The 24,637-nt window shown below is 42.9% G+C and overlaps 1 protein-coding gene across 6 annotated transcripts; it reads left to right on the top strand.

Annotated features, from left to right (window-relative positions):
- The first annotated feature begins 2,204 nt into the window (after positions 1-2,204).
- ZNF683 (zinc finger protein 683) lies at positions 2,205-9,913 on the top strand. Of its 6 annotated transcripts, XM_072609459.1 has the most exons (6): positions 2,205-2,283; positions 3,175-3,326; positions 5,631-5,820; positions 6,630-7,300; positions 8,526-8,654; positions 9,075-9,913. In XM_072609459.1, exons 2-6 carry the CDS (start codon positions 3,186-3,188, stop codon positions 9,195-9,197), a joined length of 1,254 nt encoding a protein of 417 aa, XP_072465560.1. In that variant the 5' UTR covers positions 2,205-2,283; positions 3,175-3,185; the 3' UTR covers positions 9,198-9,913. The 6 variants fall into 6 exon arrangements, 2 of the variants coding, with proteins under 2 accessions (XP_072465560.1, XP_072465561.1); XR_011967118.1 differs by lacking the exon at positions 9,075-9,913 and having other exon boundaries at positions 6,630-7,642; positions 8,526-8,609; XR_011967120.1 differs by lacking the exon at positions 9,075-9,913 and having other exon boundaries at positions 2,205-2,287; positions 6,630-7,642; positions 8,526-8,609.
- Positions 9,914-24,637: the final 14,724 nt, after the last annotated feature.

The raw sequence follows: 24,637 nt of genomic DNA, 5'->3' as shown, positions 1-24,637 counted from the left end.
TTTAGTGCTGATTCCTCCCTTAAAATGACCTCCCTCTCAGTCAATCAGCAAACATTTATTAGATGTCTACTGTGTGTCACAGACTGTGGATACAAAGGTTAAAAGATAATCCTTGCTCCCAAAGAGCTCATAGTTTAATGAGGAGTCAACATGCAAACAACTATGGACAAATAAGCTATATGCGGTATAAATTGGGAGACTTTGAGTAGGCTTCCTCTCGCTAGAAGTCCTTAAATAGAGACCAAATGACCACTTACTGATGCGTTGATTAGACCCCTGCAAGAATGTGCAAGTTGGACTAGATGTTCTCCAAATGTCCGTTTTCAACTTTTAAATTCTTTGGTGGATATGTAGGTTTGCATGTATGTGAGTATATAGGGGTGACTAGATATAGTTAGCTTTCACCAATTGGGAATTCGAAAGCTGTATGACATCACCTCTGGAGGTCCAGGTTTGGAAGGTACAGCAGCATCAGGGTAGCATGACAAGAAGGTAGCTAAGGGTCTGTGTTTTTAGGATCACAGATTTACAGTTGGGAGGCCATTGAGTTCAACCTCCTCATTTTACAGATGGAAGAACTGCCTCTGAGACCTGCCCAGGATCATGCAATTAGTAAGCATCTGTAGCAAGACTTGAACTCAGATGTTCCTGACTCCAAGCCTGGTGCTCTATCTTTTGTGCCCCAGCTGCCTCCTAAACAACCTTCTGCTAGCAACCATTCTCTCTTTTTTTTGGCTTTGTCAATCTCGTGATAGAATCACAGAATTTAAGAGGCCATTTAGTCCAACTCCTACCTGGAAAAGAATTCTCTTTACAGCTATACTTAACATCTAAGAACAACAATGAAGACTTCTTAAGTGACGTAAGAGATTTGGTAGGAGATCCCAGTCTCCTTCTCTAAGACAAATACTGCATTTCCCTCTATCTTTGCTCACGAGGGATGGTCTAAAAACCCTTCCCCAGTCTTGTTGTTTTCTCTGAGGTCTTTCAACATTATCGATATCTTTCTTAAAATATGGTGCTCAGAACCAGATGCACTCTTAGCAGAGAACCTTGTATACAATAGGCATTTAATAAATACTTGTAGAGTTGAATCAAACTCTAACCACAGGAGACTAATACTGTCATTGTTTTGGACGTTGGACAGCCAGGTGGAACAATGAGTGGATAGAGTATGGAACTTGGAATTAAGAAGATCTGAACTCAAGTCCTGACTTAGATATGTGCTGACTGTGTGACCCTGAGCAGGTAACTTCAACTTTCTGTGCCTCAGTTTCCTTTATATCAAAGAGATAGCAACAGCAGTTACCACTCAAGGGGCATTGTGAGGATCAAATGAGTGAACCTTGTAAAGTGCTTTGCCAACTCTAAAGTGCTCTCTCTCTCTCTCTCTCTCTCTCTCTCTCTCTCTCTCTCTCTCTCTCTCTATATATATATATATATATATATATATATATATAAAGTGTTATATAAATTCCAGTTATCATTATTACTATTTATATTACTAAGTGCATTCTCTCCATTATATCATGTTGTCTCTCACCCGGTCTGCCATATTGGCAACGTTGGGGAAGCCAGATCTTCCAGCTGCATTTCTACCATGCCACACTATCTCTCCCTCATCGTCACTCTCCAGATCTGCTTCTCCCCATTTCCACCTGTCTCCATATCCTTTTGTTCCCTTCCACCTTACCCTGTCCCTATCTCCATTTATACCAGTTCCTAGGCCTCAGTTTCTTCATAAGTCAAATGAGGAAGCTAAGACTAGATGATCTTAATTAGGGTCCCTTCTGGTGTTAGATATATGCTCCAAATCCCGTCTCCTAGTGCCATGATTTCTGGCCCTCATTTCTTCTTCTTTGCATTTCTACCTCTTCCAGTCTCTGTCTGTCTCTGCCTTTCACCCTCATCAACTCAGTCACTGGGATCCCACCTTGCCCAGTTAGCTGCCTGGGACCCTACAAGGTCCCTGAAGTCTTCATGCTGCTAGTCCCAGGAAGCTTGCCATCCAGAAAGCAGCAAGTTTCCACTGCAGAGTTGTCATGGAAACCTTGGAAATATTTTAGAACAGGGCCATCCCTTTGAAGTTCGATCAAGGGGGCAGGATGCCATCCTTCTCTCTGAGTCTCATTGGAGCCTCTGAGGCTGCCCTCCTCTTCCTCCCCACTTAAAATGTAGCCAGCCTCCGAGCTCAGTGCAGGGGCTTTTCCTGTTTCATCAGAGAGGAATCTCAGCCCAGAGGCAGCCATCACTAATCAGTTTGTCCAGCCAGAGAGGACCAAGGTTTGTAAGTGAAGACGCGCCTCCTTGCCACCCCCCTAAATAAATATAATCTCTTCTACTGGGATACAGACTTGGGAGCTTTTCTCTACAGACTTCAGCTTCACTTAGTACAGTTTGGGATGTTGGAAGTGGAGGGAAGAAGAAAGCAGGGGGTTCAGGTGCCGGGCACTATGTCTGATGTGGACCTTGGGAGTGGGAAACACTGGGTATGAGAGCAGCTATGGCTAGAAGAAGTTTGCGACTGGGGGTCTTGACTGGGAGCATCTTTGTCCTCAGCTGCCAATGCACTCTTCTTCTCCAGTCCAGGCTCTGATCTTTGAGGTCTGTGCTCCAAGTATCTCATTTGGACATCTCTCTCTCCCTCTGGCTCCTCAAGTAAGGGGGGCGGGGTACTGTCTCTGTCTTAATGCTCCTCTCTCCAATATTCCACTGCTTCTCCAGTTGACCAGCCTTGGTCCAATCCTCTCTGTGTTTCAAGGTGCATGACAGTTTGAATAGGAACTCAGATGTGATGGGGGAGGGGAAGGAGTGGATTGGGTCAAGCCTGGGAAGATAGGGGAAGGACTTCTCTGGAACCCAGTGGTTTTTTCTCCTAGAAGTGGTAGGGGGAACAAGCATTGACAGAAGAGGGGGCTGGGGAAGGGCCAGAAAATATTAGATTGGGTGAACTGGGTGACTCAAGGGGAAGGTGGGAAAAGGACTTCCTAAGAAGATGAAAGATGTGGCCACTGGGGGTACAAGGCACCCTTGGGAGATTTTCCTGTTCTGTGTCTGAGCTTTGTCAGGCTATGATAGCCCTCTCACAGACTCAAATGGTCCCATCAAGCCCCTGTTGACTCACACACAAGGTCCCCCCATCCTCTCTCCTAGTACTGACCTGTCTTTCCACAGGAAGGGGCAGAATGAAAGGGGAACCAGAGGAAGACATTCCCTTTGCCCTGTACCAGCACCAGACATGCCAGAGTCAGACAGATGTGGGGGGTCCTGGGACCACCCCATCCCTTACTCCTAGCCTGAACCAACAGCAGGGTTGGGATCACCAGGTGAGTCTGGTTTCCTTACCCCTTCACGTAGATCATCCAGCTTGGGCTCAGGGTGGGTGCAGAAGTTAATGTCTTTGAGAAGCAAGGGAGTAGGAGAGATATAGTAGAAAGAGCCCTGGGTCTGGAATCAAAAGACTTGGATTAGATTCTCCCTTTCTAGCCATGGGATTTTTGCTCCCTTTGTAGCCCCAGACTGTTTCCTCATCTCTACAATACTTGTACTGAGTCCTTTAGAGACTTATGGTGAGGAAAGCCCTTTGTAAGTTGTGGGGCTGTGATAGGGGCTGGATTTATGAGTTTGGTGGTACAGGGAACTCCTATGTGAGGAAACTACTTCTACTAGTGCAGGTTGGCATTTTCTCTGCATCTTATGGTGCAGAGACTTACCCAGGGTCACATAGTACGGTCAGAGGTGGATCTGTTCTGGTACCAAGGTCAAGACTGGGTCTCTGTACACTATGCCATGGTTTGACTTATTATAGAAAGGTAAGCTTGTGTTATTATTGGAAAGGATGAGGCTATCTAATGGGGCTGAGGCTGTTCAAGGCACATTTTGAGGGACTAGAGAGGCATCTGTCTTCTCAGAGGTATTTGGCAGAAGCATTGGGTTAAGGAGATTCCTGGGATCATTTTCCCCTGGGTTTAGGCCTGCTTTCTTCCCAGTCACAGTGGACCTATATCCATACCCAGGGGATCCAGAATATCCAGTAGAGAGTGGAGATGGTCCAGTTGATGTGGACATAGTCAGTCATGGTAGTGTGTCACAAAAATGTTTGGAGGAAGGGATGGCAGGAGACTTAAATCTTTCTGTGGCTTTCTCCTGAAAGCTTCCTGGCTCTTAGGGAAACAGAATAAAACATTTCCTCCTCCCTTATGAATGGCTGAGTTGGGGAATGGACGGGGTACCGTTGAATCAGGACAATAACTTGCCCACACAGCTAGACCACATACCTACTATGTACAAGGCACTCTACAAATATTGTCTAATTAGATCTCCACAGCAACTTTGTGAGTTAGGTGCCATATTATCCTCATCTTACAGGTGAGGAAACTGAGGCAGACAGAGGTTAAAAAAGTCCAGAAGTGGGGACCACGAGATACCAAGTTATGGCACCTTTCTCCTTCCCTCAAAGCTTAGGTCTGGTTGGGTAGGGAGGGAATAAACTTTTGTATAGTACCCACTATGTGCCAGGTATTTTGCTAAGTACTTTACAAATACTATCTTCATAACAACTCCAGGAAGTATGTGCTATTATTATCCCCATTTTACAGCTGAGTATAGTTGAGGCAAAAAGAGGCTAAGTGATCTGCCTGGGGTCACACAGCTAGTAAGTACATGAAGCAGGATTTGAATCCAGGTCTCCCTGACTCCAGGCCCAGTAGTCTATGCTTACCACACCACCTACCTGCCTGTAGATAGCAAGCCTGAGGCCTTCTCACCAGAGAGATGAATTCAAATGGGAAGGAGCCATTGCTCAAGTCCGTGGTCTTCCTTTCTTCCCATCCCTCTGGTTGGAGCTAATGAGCTACTGGCAAAGGAAGGGTCTGTGCTATGGCCCAGGTTGGGGACAGGGAGGGGAGATCCTTTAGGAGGTAAGAGGTTCTGAAGTTTGGAGAGGGTAGAGGAGGTTCTGGAGGAAATGGAAGGTTTTAGAAGGAGATGAGAAGGTTCTGGGAGGGAGGAAAAGGAGTTCTGGAGGTCTTGGGGGTGAGAAAGACATCCTTAGAGGGATGAGAGGTCTCAGGAAAGCCAGATATCCAGAGGAGTCCTAGGAATGATGTGGAGGTCTGGGGCTGGAAGGGTAGGATGGAGGGGATCCTCAGAGGGAGGGATGGAGGAGGATTAGGGATGGGAGGTCTGGGCATGGCAAGGTCCTAGAGACTTTCTTGGAAATCCTGAGGAAGATAGTTCTGGGAAGGAAAAATGGTAAGTCTGAGGGGGAGAAGAAAGGTCTTCTGGGGGTGAGAGATCTCAGAGCCTTGTGAAAGTCCAGTGGTAGTGGGGGCAGGTGATACTTGGGTGCAGAAGTTTTCCATGAAAAGACGGGTCCTGAGGTGTGACCACCTTCCTGTGACCCAACCTTCCTCTCAAACACACCTCTTCCATCTCATAACTAATGATTCCAGCAGAGGTTTGTGAAGATGAGGGTGTCAGAAGAAAAGGCTTCTAATGAGAGCTGAGTCCTGTGACTCAGGAGAAAGTCCTTGCTGGCCTTGGGATTCACCATCAGAGCCTTAGAAAATGCCCAAGGGACTCAGAGAGGCGAGCCACCCAGCTTCAATGTTCCTCCCTTCTGCTTTCAGATTTACCGGCCTTTTAAGGAGTTCCTTCCTGGGGCAGATGATTCAAGCTCTCATTATGATAACTGGATGTACTCTACAAAGCCAGTCTCTGCTTTGCCCACCCTGCTGCCCTGCCCACAGCCCTTCAACCTTTACACCTGCAACCTGAGGCCCAACCCCCTGGGTAGTGCCCTGGGAGGTCCAGCTCTGAGTAAGGACTATGATAGCCATGGAGATGGTTGCTTTTTCTCTCATGATTTCTGGTGGGAGAATCCAAGAGAATTAGAAGGACTGAGAAGAATCTGGGGGTAGTGAGAAGATTGAGGGTTAGTGTGAGAATGGAGACTTGGAGAGTGGATGGTGGTTCACTGGGATGAATCAAGAGGATGAAGGCTTATAGAAGAAACAGGTGGCACAGTGAGGTCTGTGAGACTCCTGACCCTCTGTCATTCTAATTCCTTAGCCAGGGACATGACCCATGTTCAACATTTCCTTTCTTCTGGGTTAGGGAAAAGAGAAGGACCATTTTAGAGCCATTATCAGAATTGGAAGGAGTCTTAGAACACAGTGTATTAGAGCTGAGTGGACCCTTAGAACACAGGATATCAGAGCTGGGAGGGACTTTAGAACATGAAATACCAGAGCTTGGAGGGACCTTATGACAGAATATTAGAGCTGGGAGAGATCTTACAACATAATGATGTTAAAGCATGAAATGTCAAAGCAGGGACATAGAATTTAGAACAAAAGACATAGAATGCGAAAGCTGGACATGATCTTAGAAGTCAGAATGTCAAAACTGGGAGGAACCTTAGGGAGAGGAAGTGGTCTAAGGTTACTGAGTTGGTTTGTTGCAGAGGAGGGCTACCATCCCGGTGTCCAGACTTCTAAAGCATCAGAATGGATTGATTTGGGTGGTAGGTAGGGTGGGTAGAAACAGACAAAGGTTAAGGCTTTCCCCATGGAGTCATTGGTTCTGACTGCCATATTTCTTGTCTATCTCTACCCTCTCCCTTTCAGTGCCTCCTCTCCCTCTGGAGCACAAGACTTCAGAGCCAATTCTGGCCTCCACTGATGACCCTAAACTCACAGCCAAGTGCCTTCTGGGCAAGACAAAGGCAGAGAATGAACCTGGTGCCCTGGACCCAGCTGTGGAGATTGCCCAAAGGAATCCCAGCCCTCCTGCTTCACATCCCAGCCCAGCTCCCACCCCTCTCAACCTGAAGCTCCCATTGAGGCCACACCCCCTATGCCCTTCCTGCCCACTTGTCTTGCCCATTAAGCCATTATCTTCACTGGAGACATGCCCCTTCACCTATGGTTCCCACTACCCCCTCCTCTTTCTCCCATCCCTGGCCACCCCCTATCCTGGCAGGGCTGACCAACTGATGCTCCCAGAGGGATCATGCTCTCTTGGTGCCCACTTCCCTCTGAAGCTAGGGCCTTGGCCAACCTGCTTTTCAACCTTACCTGCTGGTATGTGGCCCACAGCAGAGGCCAAGGATGAGAGTTCTTCATCCTCCCAGTGCCGCTCGACAGGGTTGGACTCAGACACTGTAGAAGGCAAAGCTGCCAGAATCTTCTCCTTGGGCCCCACAGTCCTGCCCTCTCCACTGAAGAAAGAGAACAACACCATCTTGTACAAGTGTAGTATTTGTGCCAAGAATTTCAGGCAGCTCTCCAATCTCAAGGTAGCACACAGCATCACCCCCTTCCCTGTTCCAATCCTTTTCTTCCTTCTTGGAACCCAATGTCATTTTGACAGGCTTGGACATCCTCGGCCAGCTGAATATATCATCTCTTACCCCTCCTCCTCTCTGCTTCCAACCTCCATCAAGGAAAACTCTGAAAATGGAGAAGAAAGAGGAGAGAGAAAAAGCAAGGCAGGGTTGGAGGGAGTGGATAGAACACAAAATGGAAAGGATATAGGATGGAAGGACTGGAGGGACAGAGGTCAATCCTGATTGGGGAGGCCCTGAGATGTGGGATTGGTAGAGTCTGGCTACTATGGATTCAAGAGGATGTCTTCAAAGGTATAAATACATAAATGATTAGGGTTAGCTCCTAAGAGCTGATTGTTAAATTGTCAGTGTAAGCATTTACACCTTGGAAAATGCAAACACTACAAATCAGGGCTTGCTTTACTATTTTGAGCATCTAGACTTAAGAGAGTAATGGAGAAAAACATTAATAATGCAGAGCAAATACCTGCATACATTTTTTTCTCTCAGAAAGCCTATTGTTAAACATTTACCAGCACATACCTCACTTGAAGGTAACTTAGAGATTATAGGCTCATAGATCTCAAGCTAGAAAGGATTTTAGAGGTCAGCAAGTCAAATCTTCTCATTTTATAGTTGATAAAATTCAGGCCCAGAAAAGTCAAGTTCTGTCCCCACAGAGTAGCAAGAGGGAGAGCTGGGATTTGAACACAGGCCCTCCAAATTCCAAATCCTGTACTCTTTCCACTTGGCTTCACTATATCATCTGGCCTTGCCCCTTGGCCACTAAGCAGCATGTAGTCAAGTGCTCTGCACATAGTAGGTACTTAAATGTTTCCAGGATTGAATAAAACTAGCTATTTGACCCTGAACATGTCACATAACTTTTCTGATCATCATTTCCCTCAACTATCTTTAAAAAAATAGGATAGAGACTCCCTAGGGTTAGTTGAGAGGTCCTAGAAGAATGGAGATGTTTAGAGGGAAAGAAGGATGTGTAGGAGAGGAAGGGAAGGTCAAGAGATTGGAGGGGGTTTCATAAAGAGGGTAGGAAATAGCTTCATTGGGAAGATAAAGAGATTGGGTGGGAGGCAGAGGTCTAGGGAAACTTCTAGAGAAGATGAGAGCAGAAGGGACTGTCCCCCAGAGCAATTTGTCTCTGGCTATTCAGAGACCACTTTCATCCCTTCCCCAGGTCCACTTCCGGGTCCATAGCGGAGAGCGCCCTTTTCAATGTCCTATTTGTAAGAAGAGTTTCATCCAGCTCGCCCACCTGCAGAAACACCAGCTGGTCCACTCAGGGGAGAGGCCTTACCAGTGCTCGGTGAGATTCCCTGCCCTCTCTCCGTCTCCTTGTGACTTAGTTTTGCCATCTGTAAAATGAGAGTGTGGAGCCAGATGGCCTCTTGAGATTCCTTCTGGTTCTTGACCATCATACTCTCCTTTTCTCCCATCCATCAGGATACTAGAAAGGAGGATTTGGGGATGGGGGAAGAATGCAGTGGGGAAAATAGGGTCAGATTAATCAAGAAAGGTCCTGGAGAAAGAAAAATCCAGTGCCAAGCTGAGAAGGATAGACAGAAAGGAGCAGAGAGGAGAGGGAGGGCTTCTCAGGGCTGGGAAGCAGGGAGCCCAGGAGCAACATTTGAGAAGGAAGCGGAGACTGAGTTTAGATGGGGGATGAGAGAGTGGAAGGAAGAGGGACTCTAAGTGGGTTACACCTATACCCTTTCCCCCATACCAGGTTTGCTGCAAATGTTTCAGCAGCACTAGCAGCCTCAAGACTCACCTTCGGCTGCACTCAGGGGCCCGGCCTTTCCTTTATAGGCTGTGTGCCAGGTATGGCGACCAGCCCATGGGGCACTAGCTGCACATGCATCGTGGCCATACTGTCCTACTTCCTTGATGTCCGCTGGCCCCATGTCTGGGAAGTGACCCCACACTGGAGAAGCTGATACTGTTGTAACTGCTGTGGGCAGTATGTAAGCCTATAGGTGCCAGGGGGAAGCCTCTCTGCCAGTCAGCTTGATTTTCAGGATCTCAACAGCCTGGGAGCAGGAGCTGGGGAAGAGGCAGACTGCTGAAACAGAAGATACTTCAGGGAAGCAAGCTGAGCCTTTCTGAGTTGGCCTGGAGGGCACAGCATTCCTGGCAACAATCTGTCCTAGGGGCCATGCTTTGAGGCTTTCTGACTGTGAGCCTCTAGTGGGGAGGGGCTGGGGAAAGACAATGTTATAAAAATGATTGGAAGCTATCTAGGGCTATCTGGATTAGATTTGACAGCCTCAAATATCTCTCCCTGTTCTGATATTCTGTGTTCTAAGGTCTATTCTTTTTTTCTTATTCAATATTTTCCCCCAATTATATGTAAAAACAATTTTGACATTCTTTGTATTTTCAAATTTTGAGTTCCAAATTCTCTCCCTCCCCGCATTGAGAAGGCAAGCAATTTGACATAGGCTATACATGTGTAGTCATGCAAAACACATTTTCATGTAAGTCATTCTGTGAAAGAAAACACAGGCAAAAAAAAAAAACCCAAGAAAAATAAAGAAAGTAAAGAAAAAATATCTTTGATCTGCATTCAGACTCTACCAGTTCTTTCTCTGGAGATGTGTTGTCATACCTTTCATTACAAGTCTTAAAGAACTGTCTTGGATCATCGTATTGCTGAGAATAAGTTATTCATAGTACATCATCACATAATATTGCTGTTACTGTGTACAATGTTCTCCTGGTTCTGCTCATTTCACTTTGTATCAGTTCATGTTAGTCTTTCCATGTTTTTCTGAGAGCAGCCTGCTCATCATTTCTTAAAGTACAATAATATTCCATCACAATCATATACAAAAACTTGTTCAGTCATTCCACAAATGATGGACATTCCCTCAATTTCCAATTCTTTGCCACCACAAAAAGAGATGCTATAGATATTTTTGAACACATATGTCCTTTTCCTTTTTAAAAAAATCTCTTTGGGATACAGACCTAGTAGTGGTATTATTTAATCAAAGGTTATGAAGGGACATAGTTCCAAATTGCTCTCCAGTATGGCTGGATCAGTATACAACTTCACCAATAGTACCTTAGTGTTTTTATGTTCCCACATTTCCCCCAACATTTGTCATTTTCTTTTTCTGTCATCTTAGCCAATCTGACAGGTGTAAGGTAGTGGCTCAGAGTTGTTTTAATTTGCATTTCTCTTATCAATAGTGATTTAGAGCATTCCCCACCCCCCACCCCCATATGATTCTATAGTCAGCTTTGATTACTTTGTCTGAAAACTTCCTGCTCGTATCTTTTGACCATTTATCAACTGAGGAATGGTTCTTCTACAAATTTGATCCAGTTTTCTATATGTTTGAGAAATTAAACCTTTATCAGAGAAACTCGCTGTAAATTTTTTTCATAGTGATGATTACCAACTATGTATGTATTTTCCTCCATCCTATTTTCTCCCTGTCTATCCCTACTCTCTCTCTCTCCTTTTACCCTGCCCATTCTCAAAAGTGTTTTACTTCCTTTACCTCCCCCAAACTGACCTATCAGCTCCACCCTTCTTTTATTCCTTCCCCTTCCTACTTTCCTGTATGAGAAAACAGATTTCTAAACCCAGCTGAGTGTGTATATTATTCCCTCTTTGAGCCAATTCTGATGAGAGAGTAAAGTTCTTGTGCTCCCCTCCCCACTTCCCTCATTTTCTCCTCCGCTGTAAAATCTCTTCCAGGCGTCTTTTATTTCAGGTGATTTATCTCATTCTACCTTTCCCTTTCCCCTTCTCCCAGTGCATTCTTCTTTCTCAACCCTTAATTTTATTTTTTTAGGTAATCGTATCATCACTTTCAACTCACACCTCTAATTTCTGTGTATACTTCTTCTCAGTGCCCTAATGATGAGAAAGTTTGTAGGAATTGTAAATATCGTTTTCCCACGTAGGAATACAAAGTTTAATCTTATTGTGTCCCTTATGATTTCTCTTTCCTGTTTACCTTTTTATACTTCCTTTGCATCTTGTATTTGAAAGTCACATTTTCTATTCAGCTCTAGTCTTTTTATTAGGAATGCTTAAAAGTCCTCTGGCTATTTCATTGAAAATCCATTTTTTCCCCTGAAAGATTGAACATAATTTTTCTGGATAGACGATTCTTGTTGTAATCCTAGCTCTTTTGCCCTCATATTCCCAACGCTCTGATCCTTTAATGTAGAAGCTGTTAAATCTTATGTTATCCTGACTATGACTCCACACAATATTTGAATTATTTCTTTTTGACTGATTATAATATTTTCTCCTTGATCTGGGAGGTCTGGAATTAGGCTATGACATTCCTGGGAGTTTTCATTTTGGGTTCTCTTTCAGAAGTTCATCAGTGAATTCTTTCAATTTCTATTTTACCCTCTGCTTCTAGAATATCAAGGCAGTTTTCCTTGATATTTTCTTGAAAGATGCTATCAAGGCTCTTTCTTTGATTATAACTTTCAGGTAGTCCAATACTTCTTAAACTATCTCCCCATTATTAAATTATCTCTAAAAATGTCTTAAATTGTTCATTGTTTTCCGGTTCAGTTTTTCCCAGTGAGATATTTCACATTTTCTTCTATTTTTTTCATTCTTTTGATTTTGTTTGATTGTTTCTTGATGTCTCATTAAGTCTTTTGCTTTCATTTGTCCAATTCTAACTTATAAGAAATTATTTTCTTCAGTGAGCTTTTATACCTCTTTCTATTTGACTAATTCTACTTTTTAAAGTTCTTTCTTCAGTGAGTCTTTGTATGTCTTTTTCCATTTGATAAATTCTTCTTTTCAAAGCATTCTTCTCTTTATTGGATTTTTTGTGCCTCTTTTACCATTTGGCCTATTTTGTTTTTTCTTTAGTATTTTTCTGTGCCTCCTTTACCAAGTTGTTGACTTTTTTTCAGTTTTCTTGCATCACTCTCATTTCTCTTCCCAATTTTTCCTCTACTTCTCTTACCTGATTTTTAAAATCCTTTTTGAGCTCTTCCATGGCCTAAGACCATTGCATAATCTTCTTTGGGGCTTTGAATGCAGGAATTTCAACTTTGTTGTTTTCTTTTGAGTATGTGTTTTGGTCCTCATTGTCACCATAGTAACTTTCTGTGGTCAGATTTTTTTCCCTGTTGTTTGTTCATTTTCTAGCCTATTTCTTGACTTTTAGCTTATGCCAAAATGGGGCTCTGCTTCCCAAGCCAAGGGGTCCCAGGCTTCAGGATTTTTGTACAGCTATTTTCAGAGGTAATTCTGCAGACCTGTAAATTTTTGACTCTTTTAAGGTGATAGAATCTAGGGAGAGGTCTGTTTACTACTCTTCTGTACTGTGCATTGGTTTGTGAGAGACCACAAATATTTTTTTCAACCCAGGAACTGTGACCAGAGTCCCTGCTCCCCTGCAGCTGCAAGCTGTACTGTATTAGTGTTCCTCCTCACCCTGGGACTAAGACACAGGACTGGAACCCACATTCAAGTGTAGACAATGCAATAAAGTCCTGCCCCTGGTGCCAGCAAAGGGACTCCTATAAATCTCCTTCTGATCCATTGTGGGTCTGTGGGCTAACTGTTCCAGAAACCACCACTGCTGCCACTGATTCAGTCACCTTGAGGTCTGATCCTGGTTTACTGGGGCCTGGGCCTGGCCTGCACTGGACTGTGCTCCTCTCTCACCCTGGTATAATAGACCTTTCCTGCTGACCTTCTAAGTTGTCTTGGCCTGGAAAACTGTTTCACTCCAACTTTTTGTGGGTTCTGTCACTCTAGAATTTGTTTAGAGTCATTATTTAAAAGTATTTGGAGGAGCTTGAGGGAGAGCTCAGGTGAGTCCCTGCCTTTACTCCACCGTCTTGAATTCATTCTGACCTCTAAGGTCCTTTCTATCTTCTATCTGGTGCTCTAAGGTCCCTCCCAGTTCTTAGACTCTCTGTCCTAAAGTCCCTTAGTTTTGACATTCCATGTTCTAAGGTCTCTTCCAGCTTTGATATTCTGTGTACTAAGTTCACTTCTCTTTCTGACATTAGGTGTTCTAAGGTCCATTCTAGTTCTTTGACTTTCTGTCCTAAAATCACTTAGCTCTGATATTCTATATTCTAAGGTCCCTTCCAGTTATGACATTCTGTGTTCTAAGGACTCTCCCAGCTCTGACATTCTACGTTCCATTATGGATCTTCAAAGGCAGGAAGGGGGTCTTCTGTTGCTTAGAGCTTTTCCTTAGCTCACCTTCACAGACTTCCCTTACGTCTTGGCCAGTCCCCCAGAGAACAGTGAAGGGTAGGTGACTGGCACCTTCTGGGCAACTAGATGAGGAGCATTGTAGCCCAGTGTTTCTCTGCTCTGCAACTGACTAACTGGGCCATGAGAGGGAGCATCTCCAAGTAGACCAAAGTTCCCTCCTCTTCCAGCCTCTTCCACCACCTGGGGGGATGGGAAGAGCATTAGGAGGTCATTCATATGAATGCTCTTAAGAATAGCTCTTAATGAACATCTTTTTCATTTTCCTTGTACAATAAAGGGTATATGGCCAGAACCACAAAAGATAAAAGATAAAAACAAATGCTCTTTGAATTGCTTTGAATTTGAGGGACCTCAGCACACAGAAATTTAGATTTGGAAGGCACTTTAGAGCATTACTATTCCAGCCTTGCCTACTCGTCAGAGAAGTGGCTGAGATGTAGAGAGAGGAAGGACTTTTCCCAGGCTAGGAGACCAGAACAGCTGGTACTGAAACCTGGTGTTCTGGATCTTCCGCACTGACTCCCACTGGTCACAACCCAAACTGTCAGCAATATCAACAAATATTTCTAAAGCAGTTATTCTGGAGGAGAAACCAGGGTGGATCAATCTTAAAGAGCTAGCCTGGGAAGCACAAAGATCTGAGTTCAAATTCTCCATCAATGCTGGTTACATGCCTCTGGACCAGTCAATTAATTGCTAAATGTCCCATCCTATTCCTCTAAGATACTAAGTTGCAGAGTGAGTACTGACTTGAGTAGAGTGAGTTTCCTTAACATTAGCTGGTCTTTCTGGTGTCTGGCCCTCAGTCATCTCCTTTTTCTCTTCCTCGGTCTCCCAGAATCATGTTTTCTGTTTTCTCCTGGCTGCTACAACTTTTTTTGCCTGAGCATCTCTTCTTTGAACAAAGGCTTCAAGTGTTCCCCTTCCTCATCCCTGAAACAACCACCAAAGGATTTCCAGTTTAAAAAATTTTAAACTCTTAGTTCTAACAGGGACACAGAACATAAAATAACACCAATGGGGGGATCATAGATCTTGGGTTGGAAGAGACCACACAGGGGTTGTCTAATCCAAGTGTGTCTTTTGACACATGTAGAAAGTGAGGCCCAGAGAGGTTTTGACTTACCGAAGGTTGCACAGGTAATATGAGTCAGAGGTGGGATTTGAACCCAGGTCCTCTGACCTCAGATGTTACCAGGTTATAAGAAGTTCTCAAAGCCTCACAAGAAATATTTTTTGTAGTGCTCTCAGAATGTCAGTGGAATGCTCCACCAGAAGCCATAGAGTCCACCTTGGTTCCTGTAACAAGTAATTGCTTCCAGTCCTGAGAGCCAGACTTGCCCAGCCTCTGTCCTTCCTTTGTTGAGTGAGTTAGTTTTCCTGCCTTTCCTGCCCCTTTTATAAGGCATAACCTGTTCTAAAGTCTCCCCATAAAGGAGGCAAAGGCACTCCTAATTATATAACAGGGTACCCCTCCCTAGGGTAGCATGCTGTCCTTGGTCTTGCTTCCCCTCTTCTTCTGTTGTTAATGTCTTCCCCTTTAGGGCTGACTTCCTTCCATTCTGTATGTAAATATCTATTTATGTAGGTATCATCAACCCCAATAGAATGTAAGGTCCTCGAACTTTTTGCTTTTTCTTGTATTCTCAGAACTTAGCCCAATACCTGGTATGCAGTAAATGCTTAATGCATTTTGATGGATTGATTGGTATAGCTTCCAGCCATCCAAAGCCCAGGACCTACACATCCTTTAGCAAACACACAGGTATCTCCCCACAAGTGATCAGCCCTATGAGAAGTGTTCCCAGGGCAGCCGATCAATAGGTTCCCTAGTTCCTCTAGTTACGGGTGCTAAAGATGGGACTCTAGGTGCCTAAAAGACTCAGTGACTATAATAGGGAGAATATTCTCAGATTAAAACTGTTGGTCTCTACCCCAACCTCTTCTAGACATTCCTCCTGACCATAGACCCAGTGCTACAGAGGAGAAAAAGCTGAGTGAAAGGTAAAACAGTCCCTGTCTTCAAGGTTCTAACATTCTACTGGGGTAAGAGAAACAAACCCATAGTAGACACATAATTATACAAAATAATTTCAAGAGGAGAATATTAATCTCTGGGCCTCTTGAGAAGTCTGGAAATGAATTAAGAGGAGGGGACGTCAGAGCTGGGTCTGGAAGGAAGGAATTCTAAGAGGTAGGAGGAGTGAATGCAGTCCAGGCCTGTAACAGTCCGTACAGAGGCACCAGGAAGCAGATGGAATGTCATGTACAAGGAACAATTGATAGGCTGGTTTAATTGGAAGACAGTGTGTATGAAGGGGAGGAATGGGAAATGAGACTGGAAAGGTAGTGGGAATGAGATTGTAGGGGGCTCTCAATGCCCTGTAAACCCATACAGACTGGGGTCATCTCTAGTCTTCCTGGTCGATATCTGGTCACTGGAGCCAGATAACCCTAGAGGACAAAGTGAGGTTGGTGCCTTTGCTTAGTCTTGCCTCACTTCAGTCCAATTCACTTGAGTCATGGCATCGCCTCCCTGATGTCACGGTCCTTTTTGAGAATGAAGGACAAACAACAAATCCATATAGACACTAGAAGGTCCTTATCCCAAGTCCCACTTGCTCTGACAAGTCAGTTCCCGGAGTGTGTTTAGTTACATCTCCTTTCATTCTAGGGGTACCCCCAAAGTGTTATGGGCTCTTTCTGATTCTATTGACTCAAGTCCTTATCCCAATGTGTTCTCAATATAATTTTATCCCATACTGGGACTCTTCTTATTATTATTATTTTATTTCTTTTCAGTGTTCTACAATCACTTCCATATATCTTAGATTTTTTCCCCTCCCTTCTCCCCTTTCCCTGTTACCTCCCCATGCCCTCCCTGAGATGGCATACAGTTTTATATAGGTCCTATACATACATTCCTATTAAAAACATTTTCACCTTAGTCATGTTGCATAGAAGAATTAAAATGAATGAGAGAAATCATAAAACATACCAAAACATAATACAAAAGAAAACTATCTGCTTCATTCTGTGATAGAATTCCATAGTTCTTTCTCTGGAAGGTATTTTGCCTTAAGAGACCACAGGGAATTATTTAAGTCCTTATATTTCAATGAAGTACTAAGTCTACCAGAAAAATTCCTCGCACACTATGGTTGTTGTTGTGTGCAAAGTTCTCCTGGTTCTGCTCCTTTCACTCAACATCAGTTCATATAAGTCTTTCCAGGCCTCTCTGAAAGACTCATCTTCTTTAATTCAAATCTGACCTCAGACACTGACTAGCTGTATTACCCTGGGTAAGTCACTTAACCCTGTTTACCTCAGTTTCCCCACCCATAAAATGAGCTGGAGAAGGAAATGGCAAACCACTCCAGTATCTTTGCCAAGAAAACCCCAAATTGGGTGACGAAGAGTCAGACACAACTGAAAAAAGACTGAACTGAAAATCGTATCAATACTATTGATCAGTGCCCCACTATCAGTTTAGCCAGTTAATAGCTCTTCAATATCGCCAACAGTCAATTGATATGTATTAGCTTTTAGAAAGGGATATTTAATGAAAAGATATTAACAGGAACCAACGTACAAAAACTTCACCAAACCTCAGTTGCTAGGGAGAGGGAACTCAAATGTAAATTGGTTACTACAAAACATTTACATCACCAAATCCACTTCTAAATTTTGCATAATACCAGGACATCATTGCCCTTGCCACAGAACACAAGATTCTGGCTACCAGACTGATCCCATTCCTGGGCTGAGTTCCAAAGATTACTCGTCAGAACCACAGTCCTGACTAGGCTTGACCCCCAACAAACTCCAACTCCCAGACCTCTGGTGATGCCAGTGACCTTTCAAAGCTCATGAGGCTGTAACCTCCTCTGTTCCATCTCCAATTCTCATTCACCAAAGAGCAGGAAGAAATGAAACAGATAGATTGGAAGACAGCTGAGCCACAATCCTGGCAATATGTCAGCCTGGGTAGGAAGAGCATTTTGCGGGTGCTATGTTTCTCCCCACAAGAAGGCTTACAGCTATCTTTGACTTCATCACAATTGGGAAAGACAGAGCATGATTGGATCTATTAGTTCCTTTTGTAGTATACATATTCACTTTGAGATGGCACTCTTCAGTCTCTAGGAGAACTTCCATAAGGCAGTATCCATTCTAAGTTGCCCCTCCATCCTTTCTTTGGTAGGTCCTACTCCAGCAGCCTATTGAATTAAAAGGCTTTTCATTCACCAAGAGAAGAACTGTTGCAGTATATCTGTGCACATTCTGAATAGAGCTGGGGTCCTCCACTGCATGTCATCACTCACTTCTAGAAGTTGTTTCCCTAAGCAGCCATGCAGGTTGGTACCAGAGTCTACTGTGAACATGCCCAGGATGGGCCCTCCCCAGTTACAGTCATACTGACAAGTTTGCATATCATCCCAGAGTTATTAGAGATTTCTGAGCAGGAGAATGACCTTGTCAGATTGACATTTTTAGGAATTTCAATTTGACAGCTTAGATGGATGGTGGTTTGGAGTTGGGGGAGAAAAGTGAGCCAGAGATGAAGTGACTTGCCTAGTTAGTAAGTAACTGAGGCCAGATTAGAACTCAGATTCTCTTGGAGTCAAGAAGTCCTCTATTCTAGCTCTCTCTAAACATCCCTCTATCTCTCCATATCTATCCATCATTTATCCATCAATCTCTGCTGTTCAGCCATTTTTCAGTCATGACCAACTCTTTGTGACCCCATTTAGAGTTTTCTTGGTAAAGATACTGGAGCGGTTTTCCATTTCCTTCTATAGCTTATTTTTACAGATGAGGAAACTGAAGAAAACAGGGTTAAGTGACTTTCCCAGGGTCATTCACCTAGTTGTTGTCTGAGGCTGGATTTGAACTCAGGAAGGGGAGTCTTCCTGACTCCAGGCCCAGCATTCTGTGCACTATGGCGCCACCTAGCTGCCCTGCCTGTCTATACACATATGTATATGTACATATATAAATGTAATAAAATATAATATTATAAAAAATCATAATTAAATAAAATAAATAATCACAAATGTACATATATAAATGTAATAAAGAATCATAAATCTCCCAAGATGTTTTAAAACTGATAACTATGAGTCTCTTGTAGCGATTCACATGGGACTATTTCTATTGCCAAGAAGAACTTAGAAGTGTTTCTAGGTATTATAAAGTCCTGGAAAAGAAACTGCAGATCATAGTAGTATACATGGTATATTTCTTTAAAAAATATATTGGTACTTTTTGTTTTTAATCACTTTAATTTCCAGCTACTCTTCTTCCTCCTCTCCCTTCTGCTCTCTGGAGGGCCAGCTCTAACAAAGAAAAAAGAAAGGGGGTGGGGTTGGGTCTAAAGGAGCTGTCCAGAAAAACTAAGCAAGGTATCAGTGGAGTCCAGCAGGTGTGCCATGTTCCACACCGACATTGCTCCACTATCATTGGTGTTTTTATTTCTGCTGCCAAGGGAGACAAGGGTTTCAAAAGTGCAATAAGTGTGTTGGTTAGGAAGCCAGTATGACTTTGAACATAGGAATCCTTGATCAGAGATGGAGTTTACTTGGTGAGGGTAGCAAAGATCTGTTTAGTATGAGGAACTCCCAGGTAAGAAAAATTCTTCTGATTCAGGTTAGTACCTTGTCTGCAGTGCATGGACTTAGAGGGTTATCCAGTGCCCTGAGAGGTTCAGTGACTTGCTCAGGGTATATCAGAGAAGGAGCTGAAATTTAAGATTCCTAGGTTCTGAGTTTAGCTCTCTATCTACTACCCCAGCAGTAAAAGACTCAAATAGAAACATACCCTGTGGTTTTCACATTGACTTAGAAAGCCACAAATTACCAACAGCTATGTTGTTACATTTTCATCTGGTTTGGGTTATAGTCATGAGTTTTGCAGGCCTCATGGGATCCAATAGACTCTGTGTTTGGTACCTCTCCACAACATTATGGTGCCTCTCAGACATATCTAGTAGGAATAAGTATTTAAAATCTTATCATTAATGGGGAATGGTTATACAAGTTGTGGCAGAATGGCTGTATAAGCTGTGACAGAATTCAGGGAAACCTTAGAAGATTTATATGAACTGACAGAATGAAGCAAGCAGATGAACCATTTATACAGTGACCACAACATTGTAAAGTAAAATACCTTTGAAAGACTTGAGAATGTTAATCAATGCAATGACCAGTGATGAATCTAGAAGACAAGTGATGAGGAAGACCAATACCCCTCATCTCTTAGTGCAGAGGCGATGGATTGTAGAGGCAGAATAAGCTGTCCGTTTTCAGAAATGACCATTATAAAACAAATTTGTTTTGCTTAATTTTGCTTATTGGGAGGGCTTTATTTGGGGAAAGGGGTATGAATGAAGGGGGTGATGGTAATGCAAACAAAAAGAAAAAAGTGTCAATGAATACATAAAGTACACTGGAGAAAGTAAAAAGAAGTTCAGTAGGGGTCATAGACAAGCAGGACAATGTTATCTATCCATTGTCTATCTGTCTATACATACATATGTATCATGGGGCAGCTAGGTGGTACAGTGAATAGAGCACCAGTGCAGGTGTCGGGAGGACCTGAGTTCAAATCTCACCTCAGACACTTGACATTCACTAGCTGTGTGACCTTGGGCAAGTCACTTAACCCCAATTGCCTCATCCTGGGTCATCTCCAGTCATCCTGAGGAATATCTGATCACTGGATGCAGATGGCTCTGGAGGAGAAATGCACAGCCCTCCCTCACTCAAAACAAAGTCAAGTGCAGGTCATGTCATCATTTCTCTGATGGTATGGTCTTCTTTGGCAACGAAGGATGAACACACACACACACACACACACATACATGTCATGTATTTTTTAACAAGTTATATATAATAGGTTTACAAAGTCTTATCCAACCCCTGTTTTCTGGCCTTCTTTGTAAATGCAAATCATTTGTTGATTTACACAAGTCATGGTCCATGAATATAATGAAATATTATTGCGCTGAAAAGAATGATGAATATAGCTAATTCAGAAAAGCATAAGAAGACATATTAACTGATACAAAAGAGCAGCAAGTAGAATCAGGAAAGCAATATACACACAATGATTCTAAGAATAATAGCTCATATTTGCATAGTGCTTTATAGCTAGGTGGCGCCATAGAATGCAAGTCCTGGAGTCAGGAAGACTCATCTTCCTGAGTTCAAAAATGGCCTCAGAACTTACTAGTTGTGTGATCCTGGGCAAGTCACTTAACCCTGTTTGCCTTAGTTTCCTCATCTGTAAAATGATATGGAGAAGGAAATGGCAAACCACTTCAGTATTTTTGCCAAGAAAATTCCAAATGGGGTCATGAAGAGTTGGTCACAGGACTGAACAACAACATTCTTTCACCTACATGGGTCATGGAGAGTCAGACGTGACTGAAAACAATTGAACGATAAAAGGTTTGCAAAGTATTTTACAAATATTTTCTCATTTTATCCAATCAACAAACCAGGAATGTAGGTGATATTACTATTACCTCTTTACAGAACTTGCCCAAAGTCAGTAAGTAAGAGTTGAATGCAGAATTCAAATTCAGGATTTCCTGATTCCAAGTCCACTCTACTACCTAGTGGACATTACTTACAATACAGAAATATAAATGGAAAGAACGGAAAGCTGAGAAATTGGAATAACCAGATTTTGCCCCATAAGAGATATCTCTTATGAGATGGCATCTCCCTTTACTGATTTCCAGAGGTAAGAGACTATGTGTGTGGAATACTGCATTAGGCTTTTCAATATGTTGGTTAGTTGTGCTGAATTCACAGAATCACCAGATTTGATCATTGGAAGAGAGCCCAGCTCCCATCTATTGAAACTCATACAAGAAAGCAACCCCCATTATATCTTCCCTGACAGGCGACCATCTTACTCTTCTTGAGATCTTCCATGGAAGGGGAGCCCACAGCCTCCTAAGGCAGTCCATTCAATTTTTGGACAACTCTAATTGATGGGGAACTTTTCCTGATATCAAGCCTCAGTTTATCTCTTTGTAACTTCTACCCATGCTTCCTAGTTTTGCTTTCTGGAGCCAAACAGAACAACCCTAATCCCTCTTCTGAGTGACAGCTCCTTCGACCCATCTTCATAGACATCAGCCTTGAGTCTTGACCATTTGGGTCCAATGGAAGCTTTTCTAAGTTAGAATTGGGAAAAGATTAGGAAATCTTCTTGACTGGTTTTAGGGGTAAAAGCAAAAAAGTAAGGAACAATGAACATGTATCAACCAGCCAATTGGTATGGACCAGAATCTTTTCAGAGAGTTCCACCTCTCACATTATCTGGTAAGTGCTAGGAAGTTGACTTTGGGTTGTTCTTTTTTCTTAATTTATTTGTTTTCAATTTTCAACAATCAATTCCATGTGATTCACTTCCCTTCTTCCTTCCTCCCAAGATGGCATGCAAATCTATATAGGTTCTACACATGCATTCTTATTAAACACATTTTTACATTAGTCATGTTACATAGAAGAATTAAAATGAATGGGAGAAACCATGAGAAAAATCGAAATAAAACAAAACATAAAAGAGAAAATAGTGTTTCATTTTGCATTCCAACTCCATAGTTCTTTCTCTGGATGTGGATGGCATTTTGCATCAAGAGACTTTTGGAAATGTTTTAGGTCTGAGTTGTTCTTAAGGGTTTTTTTCTTTGTGATTCTAATGAAAATACGAGTATTAACTAATGAGATTCCATAGCAAATAGGTAATAAGCCTCAAATTCATAAAGATCCTGACAGGAGGGAGAAGTTAATAATAACTATATTAGTTTTTAATGCAAATGAGGGCACAGACCTGTGTTTTCATTAGTATGAGGAACTCTTAGAGGAAGAAGCTCCTACCAATGGAGATTGGCACCTTCTTTCAAATTCACAGACTAGGAGAGTTACCTAGAACACCTAGTGCCTTACACAGGGTCACATAGTCAGTCTGTGTCAGAGGCAGGACTGGAATACAGGTCTTCCTGGTTCTGGAGCTAGTATCTATTACTTTAAACTTCCTATTGTATATGTATATATGTTTGCTGCTGTTCAGTGGTTTTTAGTTGTGTCTGGTGTCTCATGATCCCTTTGGGGGGTTTGTTTGTTTTTTGACAATGATACTGTAGTGCCTTGCCATTTTCTTCTCCAGCTCATTTTACAGATGAGGAAATTGAGGCAAGCAGGGTTAAGTGACCTGCTCAGAGTCACACAGTTAGTAGGTGTCTGAGGTCAGATTTGACCTGAAATCTTCCTGACTCCACACCCAGTGCTCTGTGCATTATTGGCACCACCTAGCTGCCCTCTAGTTACATATAACTATGTACCAATATGTGGATGCATGTGTAATAAGAGTAATCTGGTCTATGGGGATGGGAAGAGGAGAGAGAGGGAAGGAGTCAGTCTTTGAAGTATGCACAGATATTTCCTGCCTGGTTTCAGTCCAGGCAACCCTGTGAAAATGGGCAGGGCTAATTAACCCACCACCTCTGAAGAGCTGGATGAGAAGGCTAACTGGGCCTATGGAACCAGAATGGACAGCTCAGGGGCTGTTGAGCCTCTAACTCAGGCCTTCATCATTCTTTTTTCCTTTCCAGCTCTAAGGAGGCAGGCCTGCTTAGGGAGTAGGCCACAGTCTCACTCCCATGGTTGCTCACTCTCCCAGACTCACATGGTCACCTGGACTCTTCCTTCTGGGACATGTCATTCACCTAAGATCAGGAAAGAAGAAACTCTAAGAAACAGAGGCATCAGCCACGGCCAGGTGAGAGACGCGGTGGCTGTCTTGGGACCACTAGAGGACCAATGCTCCTCTAAACTGGGAAGGAAAGTAGGCTAAAGGGATATGTGATAGTTTCCTCTTCTGAATACTCATTTCAAGGCTCAGGACCAATCCTCTGAATCCCAGTCATCAGTTCTTGATTTACAATCAATGAGAAAACTTTTTGTCACTGCAAGATCAGGAACCATTGTTCCTTATATCAGTCAATGACAAGCATTAAGTACCTACTATGTGCCAAGCACTTGGGATACACAAAAAGGCAAAAACAAAAAGCCTCAAACAAACCAAAAAACCAACAACAACTAGTCTTTGCTTTCAAGGAACAGATAAGACATTGAGGCAAACAACATGTAAATATCTATGTACAAACAAGATGGATATAGGATAAATTGGAGATCATGGTGGCTTGGCCTGAAACCAGGCCAGGAATGTTCTGTGTTTGCTCCAAGGACTGGTTACCTTCCACCTATCCCACAGGCCAGTCTACCTATTACATATGTTTATGGATTGGAACAAACAATTTTGATTCATTCATACTCCTCAGAGAGAAGGTAGAACTTGCAACCGGAAAATTCTAAGAAGCACATGTGCCCTTCTACACATTACTGGTAGGGTAATAGAGACCAGACATGATGGAAAACATTGCAGCAGTAAAAAATGTTGCTGGCCTCATCACAGAGGATTTGGTGTCTACTGATTTTAATTCTGGTATTCTAGGGCAGCTAGGTGGCAAAGTGGATAGCACTCTAGGCCTAGAATCAGGAAGACTTGAGTTCAAATCCAGCCTCAGACACTTCTTAGCTGTGTGACCCTGGGCAAGTCACTTAACCCTGTTTGCCTCAGTTTCCTCAGCAGTAAAATGAGCTGGAGAAGGAAATGGTGAACCGTTCCAGTATCTTTGTAAGAAAACCTCAAATAGAGTCACAGCCAAGTCAGACACAACTTAACAACAACATTCTTTCATCTACATTGGGCTGCCTCCCCTAGCTCAAAGCATATTTCTCTGTGGCATTTGCTGTTTACTGATATTCCTGAGCCCTGGAAATCTCCATTTTTGTTTTAGATGAGATTCCTCTGTAATTAGTTGAGTTCAACAAATGTTTATTGGTTCTTTACTCGGTTCACAATCTTTTGCAGGGATGTGCTGGTAACTGACAAACAGTTCTGGGGTGAGGGGATATATGTACAATACAATTTTAAATTTAATCTTTATTTATTAACATTCTCTATCACTTTTTTAGGTCTGGGCAATC

Source organism: Notamacropus eugenii, chromosome 5, assembly GCF_028372415.1.
Source record: "Notamacropus eugenii isolate mMacEug1 chromosome 5, mMacEug1.pri_v2, whole genome shotgun sequence".
Taxonomy (NCBI): Eukaryota; Metazoa; Chordata; class Mammalia; order Diprotodontia; family Macropodidae; genus Notamacropus; species Notamacropus eugenii.
The sequence above is the reverse complement of the archived record's forward strand: the minus strand, read 5'-3'. Positions and strand labels throughout refer to the sequence as shown.